Here is a 16811-nt window from a genome sequence, read left to right on the forward strand (position 1 = left end):
ATACTTACATTTCTAGTCAATATAATTACAAATTCATAACATATTAAATTATTAATATGAATACTTTCAACAGACAAAATAGCAGTAATTTATTAGCAACTAAGTAGGAGGTGTCCAAACATTTTTTCAAAGAGGGACATGTTTGATAAGGTCAACCCTTCTGCTTAATATTCTTTGAAACAAGAATCAAAAACAGCCATGTAGAACAGCCAAGGAGAGACAAAAATATGCTGAATATATTTCACTACAGAGTAAATAAATCAGTTGATGACTAGGAAAACAATAGTTTTATCTTTGTTTTAAACATTCAGTGAATCAAGGAGGAGGCTTTGTAATGGTTTGGGGTTGCATTTCACTTATTGTTATCAGGCCAACCGCTTGAAAACCACTAATGAAAAAAAAATATATATTAATTTTCTCTCCATTACTTCTTCCAGGAAACCTGTTCCAACAACACTTAAAGCTGGCAGCCTCAGAACACACATAAGCCGCTGTCAGGTGTGCATGAAGCGGACATAAATGCCAACACCAGAGTACTCCCTCCCCAGATGTGGAAACAATTCAGTGTGTGCTGACAACCTCAACCTATCCTCACGTTCCTGTTTTCAAAGGATGGTGCTATTTCCCTGCATGTGTGAGAGGAGAGGGACAGTGGAGACGTGGTTTGCAGAACATCCAAAGATTGAACTTTACAAACCCAAAATGCAGAGACCAAGCGGCCTTTTTGCTTCATGTAGAAACACTTAACCAACATGATCACAGCATGTGTCTTAGAAATGGCACCCAGTTTACCTCTGCACTGAGTCCATGCCCGCTAAACTGGTAAATGAGTGTTCATTTTGAAAGGTTTATTTTTCTGTGCACGTGAGGTGCTATTGAAACTTACTTATCTGCCTTATGCTATTTTGCTTTTCTGCTCTTCCTGCATTTGCCACCCCATTCAAAGAATATTTCATGTTATTATTATGATAGATTGTCACAACATGTATCTTTTACTAATGTTAAAGATGGGACTTACCACTGATTACCAAAGCTTGCCACAACAGATACACACACACATATATACGTATATATATAAAACAATCACCTTGTTGTAAATACAATGCATTCCTCTCTAACATAATCTCCTCAGGTTAATATTGAATTACTTTGTGTGTTATTAGCTCCATTTTTTTATTTATGAGAATTATGAGAATTATGTTGGACTGAGATTTCTTGGATCTAAAAACCTGTGCTTTAACATCCAGTGATCAGCGCCTTATTAACATACAGGAAAGCACTGAAATAGCATTGGCAGGAGTGTGTGCGTGTGTTTGTTTGTACGATTGTGTATAGGCATGTGTGCATTTGATGAGATGCTTGGATTTGTTGTATGTGTGTCATGATGTCCTTTACAGTATATGTTGTTGCTCAACCCTACAGTACAAGTGCACAAAAAAATAAAAGCAAAAAGAACAAAAATTGCCATTACGCTGTCAGACTTTGAACTCCACCCATATTAAGTGAACCAACGTGTCCGGCCTTGGGTCCCATGGAAATGCACATGTTTATATGTACTTACACATAATATGTACTTGCTATTCCACTCTCCATTTACTTGACTGTTTTCTTCTGAGAACTGCATTAGCTTCACCTATTGACATTAAGCAAAAACAAACAAAACAAAAAAATAATCATTAAGAGGAAAGGATCAAAACATGACTGTATATCTGCAAAACACGCTCATACAAATGTAGTTGTATGAGTGTATTTGCCCAATATTAAAAGAATATTTGTTCATTTGTAATTTTTAGGTTAAAAAAGATGCCATTTAAATCCTAAATGTTGGAACTTTACTTAATCTTCAGATCAAGAAAACGTTTTTAAAAGGCTGAAAATCCTGATATTCTGATTTTAACAATAAGTGCACTTCTTATATGCACTGTTGTTGTGTCTTGGTCAAGTTGTACGTCAGTAAAGTCTTCACATACTGTAGGTTTGTGCCACGTCTACGTTATTTGGAGAGTCTTGAGTTAATACTAGATATAAAGGTATTTTGCACAAACAAATTTACAACATGTCTTGTTAAGTATTAAATTAAGAACGCAAACATTTCTACTGTTTTAGCATTTAGATCACACTTACCATAACCTGTTAATGTTTGTTGTGCCTGCTCGTAATTAAATGCTCCATGAAGTATTCGCAGTATTACCAAGTTCTCAACAAAAAAAACTACTTGGTGGGTTTATTTCTGCTTCACAGACTGAACCGAAGATTTCACTGTACACTACATCGACATTTTATTGTTTTCTCATACTGTGTAAATCCTGCAATAAAATGATTTTTAGAATTATTTTGTACTCTACATTGCTTTCTTCCGTTCTGCGGACATAGGTGGGCCTTGTTTAGGCTTTGTTTGGATGGCAATTTGTATGATGTGATACATTTTTGCTAACTTTTATCAAATTGTATAGTATTTTAGCTACTTTTAATTATTTCTGTACTTAAAAGTAGCTACTCTTTGGTTGCTACTCTGCGATAACTACTATAGTTGCTTTTTGAAAGAATAAAATAAAATAAATAAATAAATAATTAAATAAATATTTTAATATATATACAACCTAGTCAGCGTCCTAAATAATTGCTACGTTTGCTATTGTCAAACTCCCTCTCAGCTTACTTCTGACGATAAAATGGTCTTTATTTCATGAAATTATTTTATTTGGTTATTTGCTCATTTTAGCATTTTAGGCTAGGCCATGCTAACAAACGTATGTCTCTTATTTTAATTAAGCAGTGAATAAATCATTAAATACATATGTTGAAACGGTACATTTGCTTGTGATTCATTAGTTGTATACATAATATGGAAAGAGCATCAATAATGGATTTTAAAAGACTTACTATCGAGTTTATCGGTTTGTCGGTCCCACCTGATGCACGTTTACATTACATACATAGAAATTACCAGAAGAGGGCAGCACCAGCACAATTTAAAAACAACATGGCGCCTGTTGATACTATCACAGCACAGCTTTCCATCTGGCCGATTCAAAAGCCCCCACGGTGTTTATGGTTTTTACTGTCACTGGCTATTATTCCATGGAAACACAGAGGGAGCTGACATCAAATCCATCTTCAGCCCAGGCCTCTGCACCAACACTCCCAGTGTGCAACGCAGCCACCAGCTCAGCACTTCTGCCGGGACTGTGGCCAACAAAGTGTTCACCCCGAGAAAACATAAACAGATCGATACGCATTGCAGAGCCCCCCCCCCCCCCCCCGTTCATCTCCACTCTCGTCTTTCATCTATTACCGGAATCTTATCCCTTGTTTCCTCCCTTGTCACCCGACAGGAGAACATGGGCCTTGACCTAACGCTATCTTCTAATGAGGTCTAACAAGGCCTTGACCTCTAACCTAGTCAGTGCAGGGTCACTCAGGTAGGGTCACTGGCAATGGTCTGCATGCTGAAAGGCCAGGTGGTCAAATGAGAAGTAAAACTAAAACTAATGTTCCAAATGATCAGAAGATTATAAGTCATAGATACAGTCTATGCTGCTATAGACAAGGCCTAAACTGCAGTTAAGAAGCTAAAGCATTGTTAATATGATAAATGACTTTGACATGGTGATAATTTTACCTTTGTGGCTTTAGCAGTAACAGATTAATATTAAATATAGAAAAATACAATACAAATAATACTAATTTCTAAGATTGAAAAACTGAAGTTACTCAGTGAAAGAATATCACTTCAGTCTCAGATTCATTTTCATCATTGTTATTATTCCATCCATCCATCCATTTTCATCCGCTTATCCGTTACCGGGTTGCGGGGGCAGCAGTCGCCACCCAAATCACATTGCACCGTACCCAAACCTTCCTGCGGGTGGTGAGTCCACTGGAAGGTATTAACTGCCCTAACCGGGATTCGAACTTGCCCAGGAGGTGAACCCTGGGGTTCCACACCAATGACAGAGACATTGCCTCTGGGCCAAAGCGCCACCATTGTTATTATTATTATTGTTATTATTATTATTAGTAGTAGCAGTATTACTATTATATTAGGGTACATTTGCAAATTTATCAGATTTTTATATTGAACAAAGTGTTTCACACCAGGATTGTAAACTCCTATTTGTTAGTGATACCTCTTCCATTACAATGCAGTATTCTACGTAAGTAATCATGTAAGAGGCTACAGTGTGATATAACTGGTGATATAAAACATAGTGACGTGGTAGGATTTGACGTTGTTGTTGGAGCTGGTTGGGAAGATTACAAAATAAACACAAACACTTGCTGCTATAACAGCAGCTTAGTGAACTGTTAGCGTCTTAAAATAATTACAATTGACAGCAGCCTTAAGTGACCTCATTACCTATTACAAAAGCCCCTTTGTGACCAGAGGCTTGTTTTGAAATTTAGAAATGTCTCTGAGATCAGACGATCTGTTACTAGGAATGAATAGCTGAATACACTGGATTAGATATATGAATCCATACTTTTACTATATAAGAATAAAATAAATACATTGTTTCTGAAAAAGAGTTGTTTAAAATGTGTTGAATATATCATTTTATTTCCTATGTAACAGCACATAAATCATAGAAATAAACACATTAGTGTCATGTGTTAGGGTCAACGCTCAGAGGCTTTAGAGTTCAAAACTTTATCCTCTTTAAATGTTTTAATCCTCTTGGTTTTTTTGCTGATACTGTGAAGCTGAGCCACGGGTCACAGTTCAGATCACCTTCAGAGAACTGAGGTTAATGTTTATGCTGCTAAGGCTTGTATTATCTAGACATCAATTTGTTGCTAAAGGAACAATCAAAAGATTCATTACAATATACACGTGCAATAAGTGGCTATTGGTTTATGTCTCTGAACCTTTTGTTGAATGTGAAACATTAATTCAGGAATTTGGACTATGTTGCAACAAGTGAGTTGGTGTTGTTGTGGAGCTGATGTTTACGATACTGTTTGGGAATGTGTCAGGAGGTTAGTGTGACCTTTCTCCTGAATGGATCAAGCTCAGAGGTCACTGTTACCGCCACCAGCACCACCAGCACCACCGTCACCACACCCCCTTGACCTGAGCTCTGCCAAATACAGATTAGCTTCCAACTCAGCACGCAACACAAAATGTAACAGAAGCCACGCAAGGAAAACACCTATGATCACAAAGAGTAAAAAAAAAACACGCAGGGCCTCAACCAATCACATAATTCACTGGGTAAAAGCAACTAAAGACTGCCACTAAATGTACGTTTCTCTCTTTTTTCACTCTTTTTGCATAAACAAAAAAATTATAATAATAGAGAGAGCTGTTTTAGCCACAGGGATGTTACATATAAAGTAATACAGGGGCACAAAACACAGATCATACCATCGACCAACAAATACTCACCATTCATCTTCTATCAGTGTCAGGGCTGCAGGCGATCCCAGCAGAAGGTTATCCTGGTCAGTTTTTGATCCAACACGAGGCCACATATACAGTAGAGACAAACAACTATTCACACTTGTATCTCAATCCTAGTCTCTATGTTTTTGGTCCCTGACAGGAATCTGTAGTTTTTGGTTCATCTCCTCCCTATTGTGTTCATCACACCTCTGTCAGGTGTTCCACACACTGCTGTTGTTGCTACTTCCTTTATTTATGCTATTTCCATTCAATTTTTCCAAAATTGTCACTGTGATTCCAGAGTATGACTGTATCATACCCACTCACTGAACATTTCCTGCACAAACACGAGATAAGCCCATCTGTAGAGACTGGCTCTCTTGTGAGCTCTGATCACCATCACAGCGTGATCATAAATCTGTGCACGGATGAAGCCAAACATGGCACTTCCTCCTCCTGTTCCTCCTCATCTGCTTCCTCTTCCTCCACAAATAAAATAAATAAATAGTCAAGTCAACTTGCTGCTCTGCCGTCCACTCAGAGCTGCGTAAATAGCATGGCACCCGTATGAATGAGAAAGCACAACGCCTCCGCAGGCGAGCGGAGGAGTAGAAAGGAAGAGTAGACGTCAGAGGAACAGAAAGTGCGTGGGCGAATGAGAGGGAGAGTGGGAGTGTGTCTGTGGGAGGCATTCACACTATCACTCTCAATCTGTCTTTCTTTATTCAACAGCTTGGAATCATTCTTATTCATGCTATACGGCATCACATTGATTTACACGTCAATAGTGATGTATAGGTGAAGGCCAAATCACGGGGCAGGTGGAAGAAAAGTTCTTCCATATTTGTGTTAACAGTACAGTCATTTTAATCATTTGTTTAACCTCCACAAAGAAAAAAAGGGTTTTATAAGGTTAAAGCAGGAACTTTACGAGATGTTATCATCACAGTGAAGTTGACCATGACCCTAAACCTGTTCAACACACACACACACAAAAACAGTTAATTATTCTATTTCACAAATAACATACTGTTTCGGGCAGAAAGAGTATGGTTTAAAATAGGCTTGTTAACATAATCTATGTTATTTTTTTAGATTTAATATGTTTGGGGTTACATTTGGCTGTAATCCAATGTTTGCTAAATACATTCATTGGCACTATTTCCACTAATATTGGTAAATGTTTACTTTTTTAATTAGTATTTTTAATATTTTTTTACTGCATGGAAGAGATTCATTTGGAAACTATTAGTTTGTTGTTGATTTTGTGCAATATTTAGCTTTTGTTTTTCTAATAATGGCTTTATCCTTCCTTTAAGCCATTTAGCTTTTGTTTTTCTAATAATGGCCATTTCTAGCTTTATCCTTCCTTTAAGCTAATTCTAGGACTAGCTAATTTCCTTTTTGGCCAACCTGTGACAATATCTGGGTGATCTTCAGGTAATCTCTTCGCTTGTGCTTTGTGTTGATTCCCTTTATTTTTTAGCTGCTTTTGATACAGCCAATTTCCATGCATACATAAGGAATAGCATTAGCTGTTCCCATGCTAATTTGAAATATTGTTAACCTTTATTTGTTTTGTTTATTGGCTTGCTTAGCTGTTCTTTCAAGCAATCTTCTGGGCCCCTGGATCAGTGATCTTTATATCTTCAATAATATTTACGCAAGAAATCTATTTTAGCGATTACATTTTTTCTGTGTACCACATACGTTTTTTCACGTGTCCATATTTTCTCGTTTAATTAATTCCTTGCATTATTTTAGTTATAGCAAGGCCTTTTTTCAGGAAATGCTTTTAAGATGGCTTAAGATTTATGGTTCAGATCAGGCCCATATGAAATGTTTATTTAGCACTTGGCATTATTTTCTGTTTATCATGTTGGCCAAAAGCTGGCTTCAGCATTGCCACATGTCAGCTACAAATATAATACTGGTCTAAATAATGGCCATTTTAGGTGACCTTCATAACACACCTTACCATTCAGTAAATTATATTTTAAATGTGAAAACTTTAGGCTCACATCCCCCCAGAAAACAGCTATCAGTGACAATATATATATATATATATATATATGTTTTTTTTTTACAAATTTAAAAGCTATCTCCTTCATAGTTGTGTATAATTTTACAAACTACTCCTGAGCTAAATTTAAATATCTCTAAATTTTCCAAATACTTGCAACACGTAGAATCTGTTCCTTCTGGACGGCCAGTATGGTCAGATGGTTGGCATCCATGAATTGTTCATACACAGGGATGGGAAGAGAGGAAATCATGAGCTATGGTGTTTGTCAGAGTCAGAAAAATTGAGAAACCATGGAAACCATTCATACAATTTTAAACAAAAGTGACAGTTGAAAGAAAGTGTGATTGAGGACTGTATCGTTTCCTCTGTGTTTCATTTGCATATATGAGAAGGTTCTAGATTTTAATCAATCAATGTTAATTAGTTTTGTCAAAAATCTAAAGGGGGACTGTGCAGACCTTCTGCTCTGCAGGAGTCTGGGTGAACTGTACATGTCCTTCACTCTTCTATAATGCAGGTCACATTTTCAGAGCTATAAGGTACAGTCTGTACTGTCCAAACACAGCAGCAGGAAAAAAAAAAAAACCTGTTCTTTTAGCTGACGCCTGTGGGTGTTGTGTCAAATTCAGAAGCAAAAGCCAAGTTAAACCAAAAATTGCATTTTCAGCAAAACACATGCATCTCCTTCTTGCAGTCACTCAGATATATCAATAAAAACCAGACACGATCCGTTAAGAGTGATTTGTATTGTCGTGTAAGCACAACAACAAACGACAGGTCTGAAATCTCTCATCCATGTCTGACCAATATTTTTGTCATGAAGATCAAGCTTTCCAGTCATGTCACATGGTAATTACCAACCAATGATTGTTAAACCAAATTGTTTAGAAGAAATGCACCATTGATTATGCGTGACACTGTCATCTGTCTTAATGTCATTTCCTTGTGTACAAAGATGGTTGTTGGGGGAGGCTCCCAATCCACTGCTGCGGATTTCTTGTTTGTGTTTTAGTGACTACATCGTACCTTATGTCGCAGTTCCATCTGCAGAAGCGTGCCATACTAAGCAAATAAGCTTCTTTTTTTTCTTCTTTTTTTTTACTACCTTTCATGCCAAATTACCTCAGTTAATATCACATGCTAGATGCAGGAATCTCTTAACAACCTGGCTGCTCATTTGCATGTTGAGTGAAGACATCACTTACCTTAAGCACCATTAACAAATGTGCTCCCACTAAAAGAAAAGTACAATTAGAATAAATTAAAGGACAATTCATGCTGCGGCTAATTACCTGCATTTACTAAACAGTGAGAATCTTTAACAGCTGAACGTTGAAAAACAAGAGCCGTGGCTCTTTCCTCGCACTCGCGTTGAAAGTCGCAGCGCGTTATCAGTGTCCTACGTGAGTTGTGCCTGTCGTTATCCGATGACATTGGCTGCGATGTTGTTTGCGCTCTCACAGAACTGTGTTGTTGATTTTCTCAGCAGGTGCTGAATTATTGAACAACGCCATCAACACACCAGCAGACCAAGTATTTACAGTACTATTAGGGCTGTTGGTGTTAATGGGCCCTTCCACGGGCCTCTGTGAAGGCCAGAGTAACACCTGCATCAACAAAAACACACGCACACTCTTACAGACACTAATGTTGTCACACAGTTGTTGTGTATGGGGGGGGGGTAGACCCTCATGGGAGTTGGTTGTTTTTCAACAGTGGTCTGAGTACATCAGGAAAAAAGTGCTTACACCATGGCAACACATGCTGGCTCAACAGTATTATGGAGCGTAGCTGTCCTTCAGTGTCTCCGGAGACTTCAGATTAAACACACAATCACATACAGGAGCCCTGTGGCGTTGACATGTATGACAGATGTTAAAGACCCCTAAACACTCGGCTTTTCCAGGATATTTCTGTTTGTGTATTCCTGTGTGTTTCTGACCTTTTGTGTTTGTGTGGTGCGAGCCTTTTCCATCATCACAGGCAATGAGGGAGGGACAGCTATTGAGACGCCTGTAAGGGTGACCCCCCTCCAGAGAGGTAAGGGACACCCTTGACCTTTCGCTGAGATCTGTTGAGGTCTTCAACACCAAATCCTCTGCTCTTCTCTAAATCAGCTGACCCACACTTACATAAAACAACATGGTGCTAATGACATGTCCGGTTGGCGAGTCTCTCAACCAGACACTAATATTAACTTAACCGCCTTCAAGGTCAAAATCAAAAAGTTCTGAGACAAATGTATTTAATTTTTTTTGAACAAACCCATTTTTTAAAATTCATCCATGACATTGAAGAATTCCTACTTCATAGAATTCTGGGGGTTTGTTTCTGCTCCAGATCACGACCTGCTTCTTTTGACTCATCTAAGGACTTCCTTTCAAGTATTACATTTTTTGCTTGTTAAAATAGGACACCATGTGGTGACAGCTTACTTACAGTGTGGTCAAATTGCACCAAACCTCAGATTTTGATGTACTGTATCTAAGCATTTGAGACTTGACTCCAGGAGACATTTTTATACAAATATATGGAGAAATTGCAAATGCCAAAGAAGGTCTGGTTTTCATGTATATAGATTTTCTGTCTTCTAGGTTGAATACATTATATCCATATCTGACCATTGATCTGCATGCCTTAATTGTCCCACTCTCTCGTCACGTCTGCTGCTCCCAATATAGACAACTCTCCATTGTAATATTTTAATCTTTAATTATCTCTAAATTCTGCATTTTTTACATTGAGCTGTCAGACGTCTGATCATTAATGTTAATCAGAGAGCTGTATTCTTCTAAGGAGTAGGAGTCAGTTTCTTCACAGCACATGTTAAGTGATTGGCTAAAGTCTTTCAAGAGTGGAACTTCATGAATGATCTGAATCGCTGCTGACGGACTCGTGCTGCGTCTCATCTGGATTTATTAAAGGTTGACAGTGTGTAACCAAAGAAAAGACATTGCATTAAATCCTTCTATTTCACTGCCGTCACACATGAAGGCTCTGATCGTTTCTTGCATATCAAAGCTCCTCCCACACAGTGTCACTGTCAGAGACCGTTCTCTGGAGGCTGCAACCTGCAGAAACCACCACTGCACTGATCCCAAATGCCTACAAATGCAAATGCACATCTAATGACTCTCCTATACATGCCTTCAATTTATAATTCATTCTGTACACGAGGGCAGCCATGCATTATACAAACGCCTCTTTTCTATACGGTGCCTCAGCGAGTTCTTTTACACACACACAGACGGCTGTTTCCATACCCACTGCTGTAACTGCTTTGATCATTCACAGTTGGGGTTTAATGTCATCTTCCCTTATGGTACCTATGGCACTACCTATTACACTCCAAATACCTGCAAATGTATACATTTTATCACTATCATGCACCTAAACCTATAGAGCACAAACACATGTTTGAACACAGTGAATGCACTGCAGGTTAGGTTTTCATTTACACATCTTTCCTCTCATGCCATCTAGATAAAAACATTAAATGGAGAATGGGGCAAAAAGAGTGTTGATATGTAAATGTATGTAAATGTCAGGCCTTGCCCCAATGTCAGATGTACTGGCAATAGACATTGTTAGTGTCACACTGCTGGTGGCCTCAGAAAAAAAAAGAAACCTTAGGGCCACGAGCCAGTGTGTTCCCTGCCCCCTTCAGTCACATCCCCTGATACGGATTCATTATTCGGTGCATTCTTCCCTTAATTCCTTTATAAAATCATTAAATCTGAAACGTGGAATTGTGCTTAATGAATGCACAATTAGTCCTGTCTCAATCAATTGTGGTCATCTAAATTAAACCAAGAATTCATTACTGAGTGAATGATCAAGATCCTAATGCTCATCTGTAGTGTGCTACTGCTCCTCTGTGGGCAGAGGGTATGCATTTAAAGAGAAAATAATTCAATTAAAACATTTTAAATAGCTTTTTTCCAGTTAATTATTAAATTAGCCCTGTTGAAAAGTGGTTACAGAATGAGACCTGACAATGTGTCTTTGTTTTAAATACCCTTCTTCTGACTTTTACGGCCAAACATGTGCAAAGGATTGCAGGTTTTACAACATTCAAAAGGATCATGTTAAATTGACAAATAAATGTAATCCACATTTTTGTGGATAAACATTAAAAGTCCCTGGCCTTATGCATTAAATACTAGATGACCTTTGAAATGGAAAGCTTTATGATACAGATTTGATTAAATCTTTTTCAGTTCATCCAGCCAGATACTGTTCTGGATGCAGTTCCACTGCTGGCCAGCAGGGGATAAAGTGACGCATATACAGTATTTATGTCAACACACTTGACCAAGCCTTTAAAAATGAGGGAGGGTTGCAGTTTATCTTGGCTCAGATGTTGGTTTAAAAAATAATAGCCAACATGTGAGCTTAAAGTAACCCAAAAGAAGAGATTATTTCCTTAACTATATATATATAGTATATAGTATATATGTATATATATATATAGCGTGCAGCTGAATGAAAATGCCCTGGGTGTCTCTGATGTAACAGCACAATGTCTGGTAGACAACAACTGTATACAGTATTTTGTTTGATCTAAAAACCACTGCATGAGTCAATGAATGAATTTTGCATATTACCTACGTGCGTCGTGCACTTTTACATCAATGAAGCTGAATATTGCAGAGTGATTTGAGAAGTTGTCATTAGGGCAGAGCAAACATCCAACAGTAGTGACATATCTGTTGACTTAGGGAGCAAGTCAGTGCAAACACAAGAGGAGACGTCAGAGACACGACGCCGCAAACGCAGCTGTTGTGAATTCCGGAGCTATATACAGTCCGAGTTAATGTTGGTTGTGCTAACAACAATTAAAGCTGAAGTACCGGCAAACAGCAATACAGAGAATATACAGAGAATGTCAGCATCTCGGGAGTCACAAGACATATTGACGATCCAAACGACGATATTGACTTTTCCAAACGATCACAACCTTTAGGGAAGTGACCAGAAACACAGCTCATGAAACCTTAGCTATTGTTCAGAATGGATGCTAATTCCATTATGACTAAATCTTTCCAAAACAGCCAAGCTCCCTCCCAGAGGTCTTTTTAAGTGAGTTCACACTTTTTATGTTTGGCTTGGCAAATAAAAGACCTGGTGCTGTTGATTGTTAACACTGGCTCATCAGTGTTCACCATTAAGTAAACCTGAGGCCTACCTGGTCTGGCTTGTTATTGGATAATTGCAGGTTCAGTCTCGCCTTGGCTGACTGTGGTGTGTTGAGCAAGTACCAAATTTCCCTGTCTCTCCAGAAGGACCCTCTGCTCCCCAGGGATGAGTTAAATGCTGAAGACAAATTTTGTTGTGTATGTGTCTACCAATAAAACTGATTCTTCTTTTATTTAAGTTTCTTCTTTGTTTTATTCTTCATCTACGTCTCTGTCTTATTCTTTGTCTTCTTATCTTCGTCTAAGCCCTCTCTGACTCCTTCTTGTTCTTCTTGTCCAGTCTACTTCCAAACGGACTTTGTGAATGCCACATTAAACAAACAACAGAAGAAAAAAGATCACATCTTGTGACTCGACTCGTACGGAGAGTTCACACGTGCATTTATACCTACATAAACGTGGAATCGGAATAAAGAAACACAAGGCATACATGGGAAGAAAAAAGCAAACACTTTACTACCATGTGGCACCAAAAACAAGTCTTGTGCCAGTCATACAGCCAGTCAAGCTAGATATTATGAGATTGGTTTCAGGCCTAATATCAATCAATTATTTTTTTGGTTTAAGGCAAACTACAAAGTGAAACCGTTGCTGGGGTCACTTTGTACTTCTGACATCATCGCCTTCATCTCTGTTCTTCAGTATGCCCCCGCATGTGTGATGGACCCAGCTGTTTCTAAGACTACAACACATGAATTAAAGACTGTGTTGAGTCTTTGTACTCTGACAATTGCATGTTGTATAGATTTTTCCTTTGTTAAACATGGGATGCAGACAGTAGCTGCCTGTCCCTCAGGGAGTGTCCAGGGCTTGAGAAGAATATTTCCCATGTTCTCTGGCAATCGTTCCACCTCCTCACATCCTTCCATCGCTGCTGTGTCGAAAACACTACTCTATTACTCCACCGGCCACTGCCCACACAGTCAGCCTATGACTGATGAATGTGCAGGCGGATAGAATAGATTACCCTACAATACAATCCACATGTGATCATAACCCATTTCCACCAATAGTTTTTTGTAAGATATAGTGGATGTCACTGAGTCGACAAAAACAGCTTATTTCTCACTTTGGCTCTCTGTGACTCGGCTTTCCAACACAGTGGTGTGGTGATGGACGCAGATCATCCTGAAATGTTAAATATTTAACAGCTGCAGGCCCCTGAGCAGTATATGGGAGGGAGAAAAAAGAGGTGGGGGAGGAAGACAGAGATGTGGGGGAGGAGGAGGTTTAAAAGTGATAAATATGGGAGAAAAGATGTAGAATGATTTAAAACTCCATCCCTCTTATTCCAATGGAGTCTTCATTGCATATTCATGTGGCCATGGCATGCATGTGTTGGTATTCGTGTGTGTGTGTGTGCATGTGTTTTGCGTAGTCAGTAATCATACATATTACCTATCACTTCTACTTTAATTGCACACGGCCAAGAGAGGGTGGGCTCGTATCAATAATACTAATGATACATTAAAAGCAAATTCTCGTTTTTCAAATCATTTGCTTGAACGCACTCTCTGGAGTGTGAGATGAATGTTTTTATATGTGCCGGATATGTTAGTGTCGGGAATATGCTATTATGACTGATTCCTTCATTAACAGGGACCTACGTGCACGAGTGTACTGTGTGTGCACGTGTATGTGGCCTGTGTCCGTATATTTTTTCATTACATCCTCTGTCAGTGCCCAATTTATTATGTATCATGTTGAACTTGTCACATGTTGCATTTTAGATGAATATGACTATATTGCTGTGGGAAATATAAACATACACACGTATATGAGACTTATTTATGTTTAATCTGTCTTGACAAGTGTAGGAATACCTGTACAATAATAAAAATGTGATTCTGACTTTTCTTTATTTAATAATAATAATAATAATAATAATAATAATTTTAATAATAATAAATTATGGATTTTAATTTGTATTATTTTTATTAATATTATTTTAAGAGAAAATGGGAAGAAATATATTAAATATTGTTATTAAATAAACAGAAATTTAAAAAAATCATTAAACCACATAATTTGCAAAAAAAATCTGAGAACAACCTCAGTTTAAATTGTTGTTTGTTTTATTATTTTATTTAGACTCATTTTTTATCTTAGAAAGTTTGTGTATAAAAATATAATTCTGTCATTATTATAAACTAAACAATTTATCTACTTTGTAACAACTGACAAAATTACGACATAATACATTTCACTTGTCCACTTGATTTCTGATAAGAGCTAGGAATGCGAATGAACAAAAATGGAGAAGTGATGAATTGTGTGTTATTGCTTGTTAGTCTCAGGTAAAATCTATTTAGCCTTAATAGCGACGTTGGCGATTGTGTTCACAATTAATAGTTGTACAAAGGACTATTATGCATGCGTAATGAGAATGCCGTTAAAGACACATCGTGAGAGATAATAGCGTCATTACAAAACAATTAAAAAAGACAGACATTTTATATTAGGCCACAAACAACAAAACTGTTTTTCATAATCAGAGCAGTTTTTGTTAGCAGCCATGTACGCATTAGTCAGAATGTTTTTTCTTTATCTTTTCAAAGCCCACACACAGACTCATCCTCTAATTAATTTTTGAGGCAACGACTCATCAACATGTAATTTAAACACATGGGTGGCCTCAGTAAACTACATACATTATTTAGCTTAGCCCCACCTCCTTTGCCCCTCCCCCGTCCCTCTTCCCTTTCTGTGTCTCTCTATTACATTAAAGAGTCACAGTGGTGGTAGTGTGCAGTTAAGTGGAGCTGGAATACACTCCGGAGTTTAATAATTCCAGGATAGTTTGCGGGATTTGCTTTGCTGTGGTTCTCCACACCTTCATTTGGTTTGGCAGTCTAGATCTGGACAATGTCTGCTATAACAACAATACTGCCCCATACAGGTGAAGACCAGAAAGGAAGAAATACTAGTCCAAAATGCTGAAACAAACACTTCTGTCTAGAAATTCCACATGCTGACGTGTACCTTTCGAAGATCTCTACGCATCAGTTGAGCATCAAATGCTGCTGTTTAGAAATGTGGTATTTCGGCATTTTAAAAAAACATCAGTTTATCTATCCCGAGAGGCTAAAAGGAATGGCCAGGTAAAAAAACAAAACAAACCCAAACAAGTTCATTATAACTGTTCAGTATTATGAGCCTAAAATGAGATTGAGTTGTTCCACAGACTCACCCCTGACGTCATACATGGGAGAGGAGACAGTGGATCTAAATCTAAATCTAAATCACTCACCCCTGGTGGAGTGCAGTGGCCACCTTTAGCCTTGAGCAGTCATTCTGAGGCATCTGGTTATAAACCATGACCTTTAACATGTGATCCCAACAGCTGAGATCATCCTTAACTAGTGTTATGTTTATCTGACCAGATTATCGTTGAGTCTTTTTTTAAGCTGGCCGTGTTGGTCTTACTGGACGAGAAAATACTACATGTGTATTTTTAAAACACTGACACTGATCATCATGAACGCCCCATGTTAAGTCGTGAGCCATCACATGAGATTGAAGTCAATGTGCTGCAAAATAACTTGGACATTTTCATTACTTCAATCCTGTTTGTTTGCATACGATTCATGAAATGTTTCTCAAACGTCTGTGTTTATTCCTCGCAGAAGCCAGGATTATTATTTTTCCTAAGAACCCCTTAGCCTTCATTCTATGCGATCACTTCAGTTAAAGTGGATTTTATTTATAGGATGTCTTAAGAGACCATCTCTAAGTAGAGTGTGGTCCCCTGCTCCAATTTTTTAAAAATTTTTATCCATCTAAATGTGGGACAATTACGTACCACGGAGGAGACAAAAGCAGTTTAGCTGGAGAGCAATTTTCAGCACAACATAAACAGTAACAGACGCCTGAATGAAGAATGCACTGTTTTAAACAGTTCCTGGACGACTGAGGTGCTCATTTGGTCAACACCTGCTGGATATCTTAAGAGGGGATAATTGGTTAAGTAAAGCCTAAAGTGACAGGATAAGAAATGCACAGAGCCAATGAGTGCACTTACACCTACAGTGTATAAAGACACTGTGGGATCGTATGTGTAAACATGTTCGTCCAGGAGACAGAGGTTGGGTGTGTGTATTTTGTTTGTTTTATTTTTCAACACAAAGGTGACAAAAGGTCAATTGTTAAAACTTCCTAAAAATCATCCTAAAAACAGAATCTTGACATTTTTTATTTTTCT

The 16811-nt window shown here is 38.0% G+C and overlaps 1 protein-coding gene and 1 long non-coding RNA gene across 6 annotated transcripts in view; one reads left to right on the top strand and one right to left on the bottom strand.

Moving 5' to 3' along the window:
• Positions 1 to 2332, top strand: part of col4a1 (collagen, type IV, alpha 1) — a 34600-nt gene extending 32268 nt beyond the window's left edge. Inside the window, exon 53 of the mRNA XM_008328686.3 lies at positions 421 to 2332. Within this exon, the coding sequence (XP_008326908.1) occupies positions 421 to 519 (99 nt within the window). The 3' untranslated portion in view covers positions 520 to 2332. The remainder of the gene's footprint in view (positions 1 to 420) is intronic.
• The window catches only part of LOC112488280 (uncharacterized), a 10619-nt gene extending 7409 nt beyond the window's left edge, over positions 1 to 3210 (bottom strand). Inside the window, exons 1-2 of one of the 5 annotated variants that reach the window (XR_003052158.1) lie at positions 2884 to 3210; positions 1562 to 1633 (exon numbers count right to left, since the gene is read on the bottom strand). This is a non-coding gene — a long non-coding RNA (uncharacterized LOC112488280). The remainder of the gene's footprint in view (positions 1 to 1561; positions 1634 to 2883) is intronic. The other 4 variants (XR_003052159.1, XR_003052156.1, XR_003052157.1 and 1 more) reach the window with 4 other exon arrangements.
• Between the last annotated feature and the right edge of the window lie 13601 nt (positions 3211 to 16811).

This window comes from Cynoglossus semilaevis, chromosome 16, assembly GCF_000523025.1.
Source record: "Cynoglossus semilaevis isolate Cse_v1.0 chromosome 16, Cse_v1.0, whole genome shotgun sequence".
NCBI classification, from domain to species: domain Eukaryota; kingdom Metazoa; phylum Chordata; class Actinopteri; order Pleuronectiformes; family Cynoglossidae; genus Cynoglossus; species Cynoglossus semilaevis.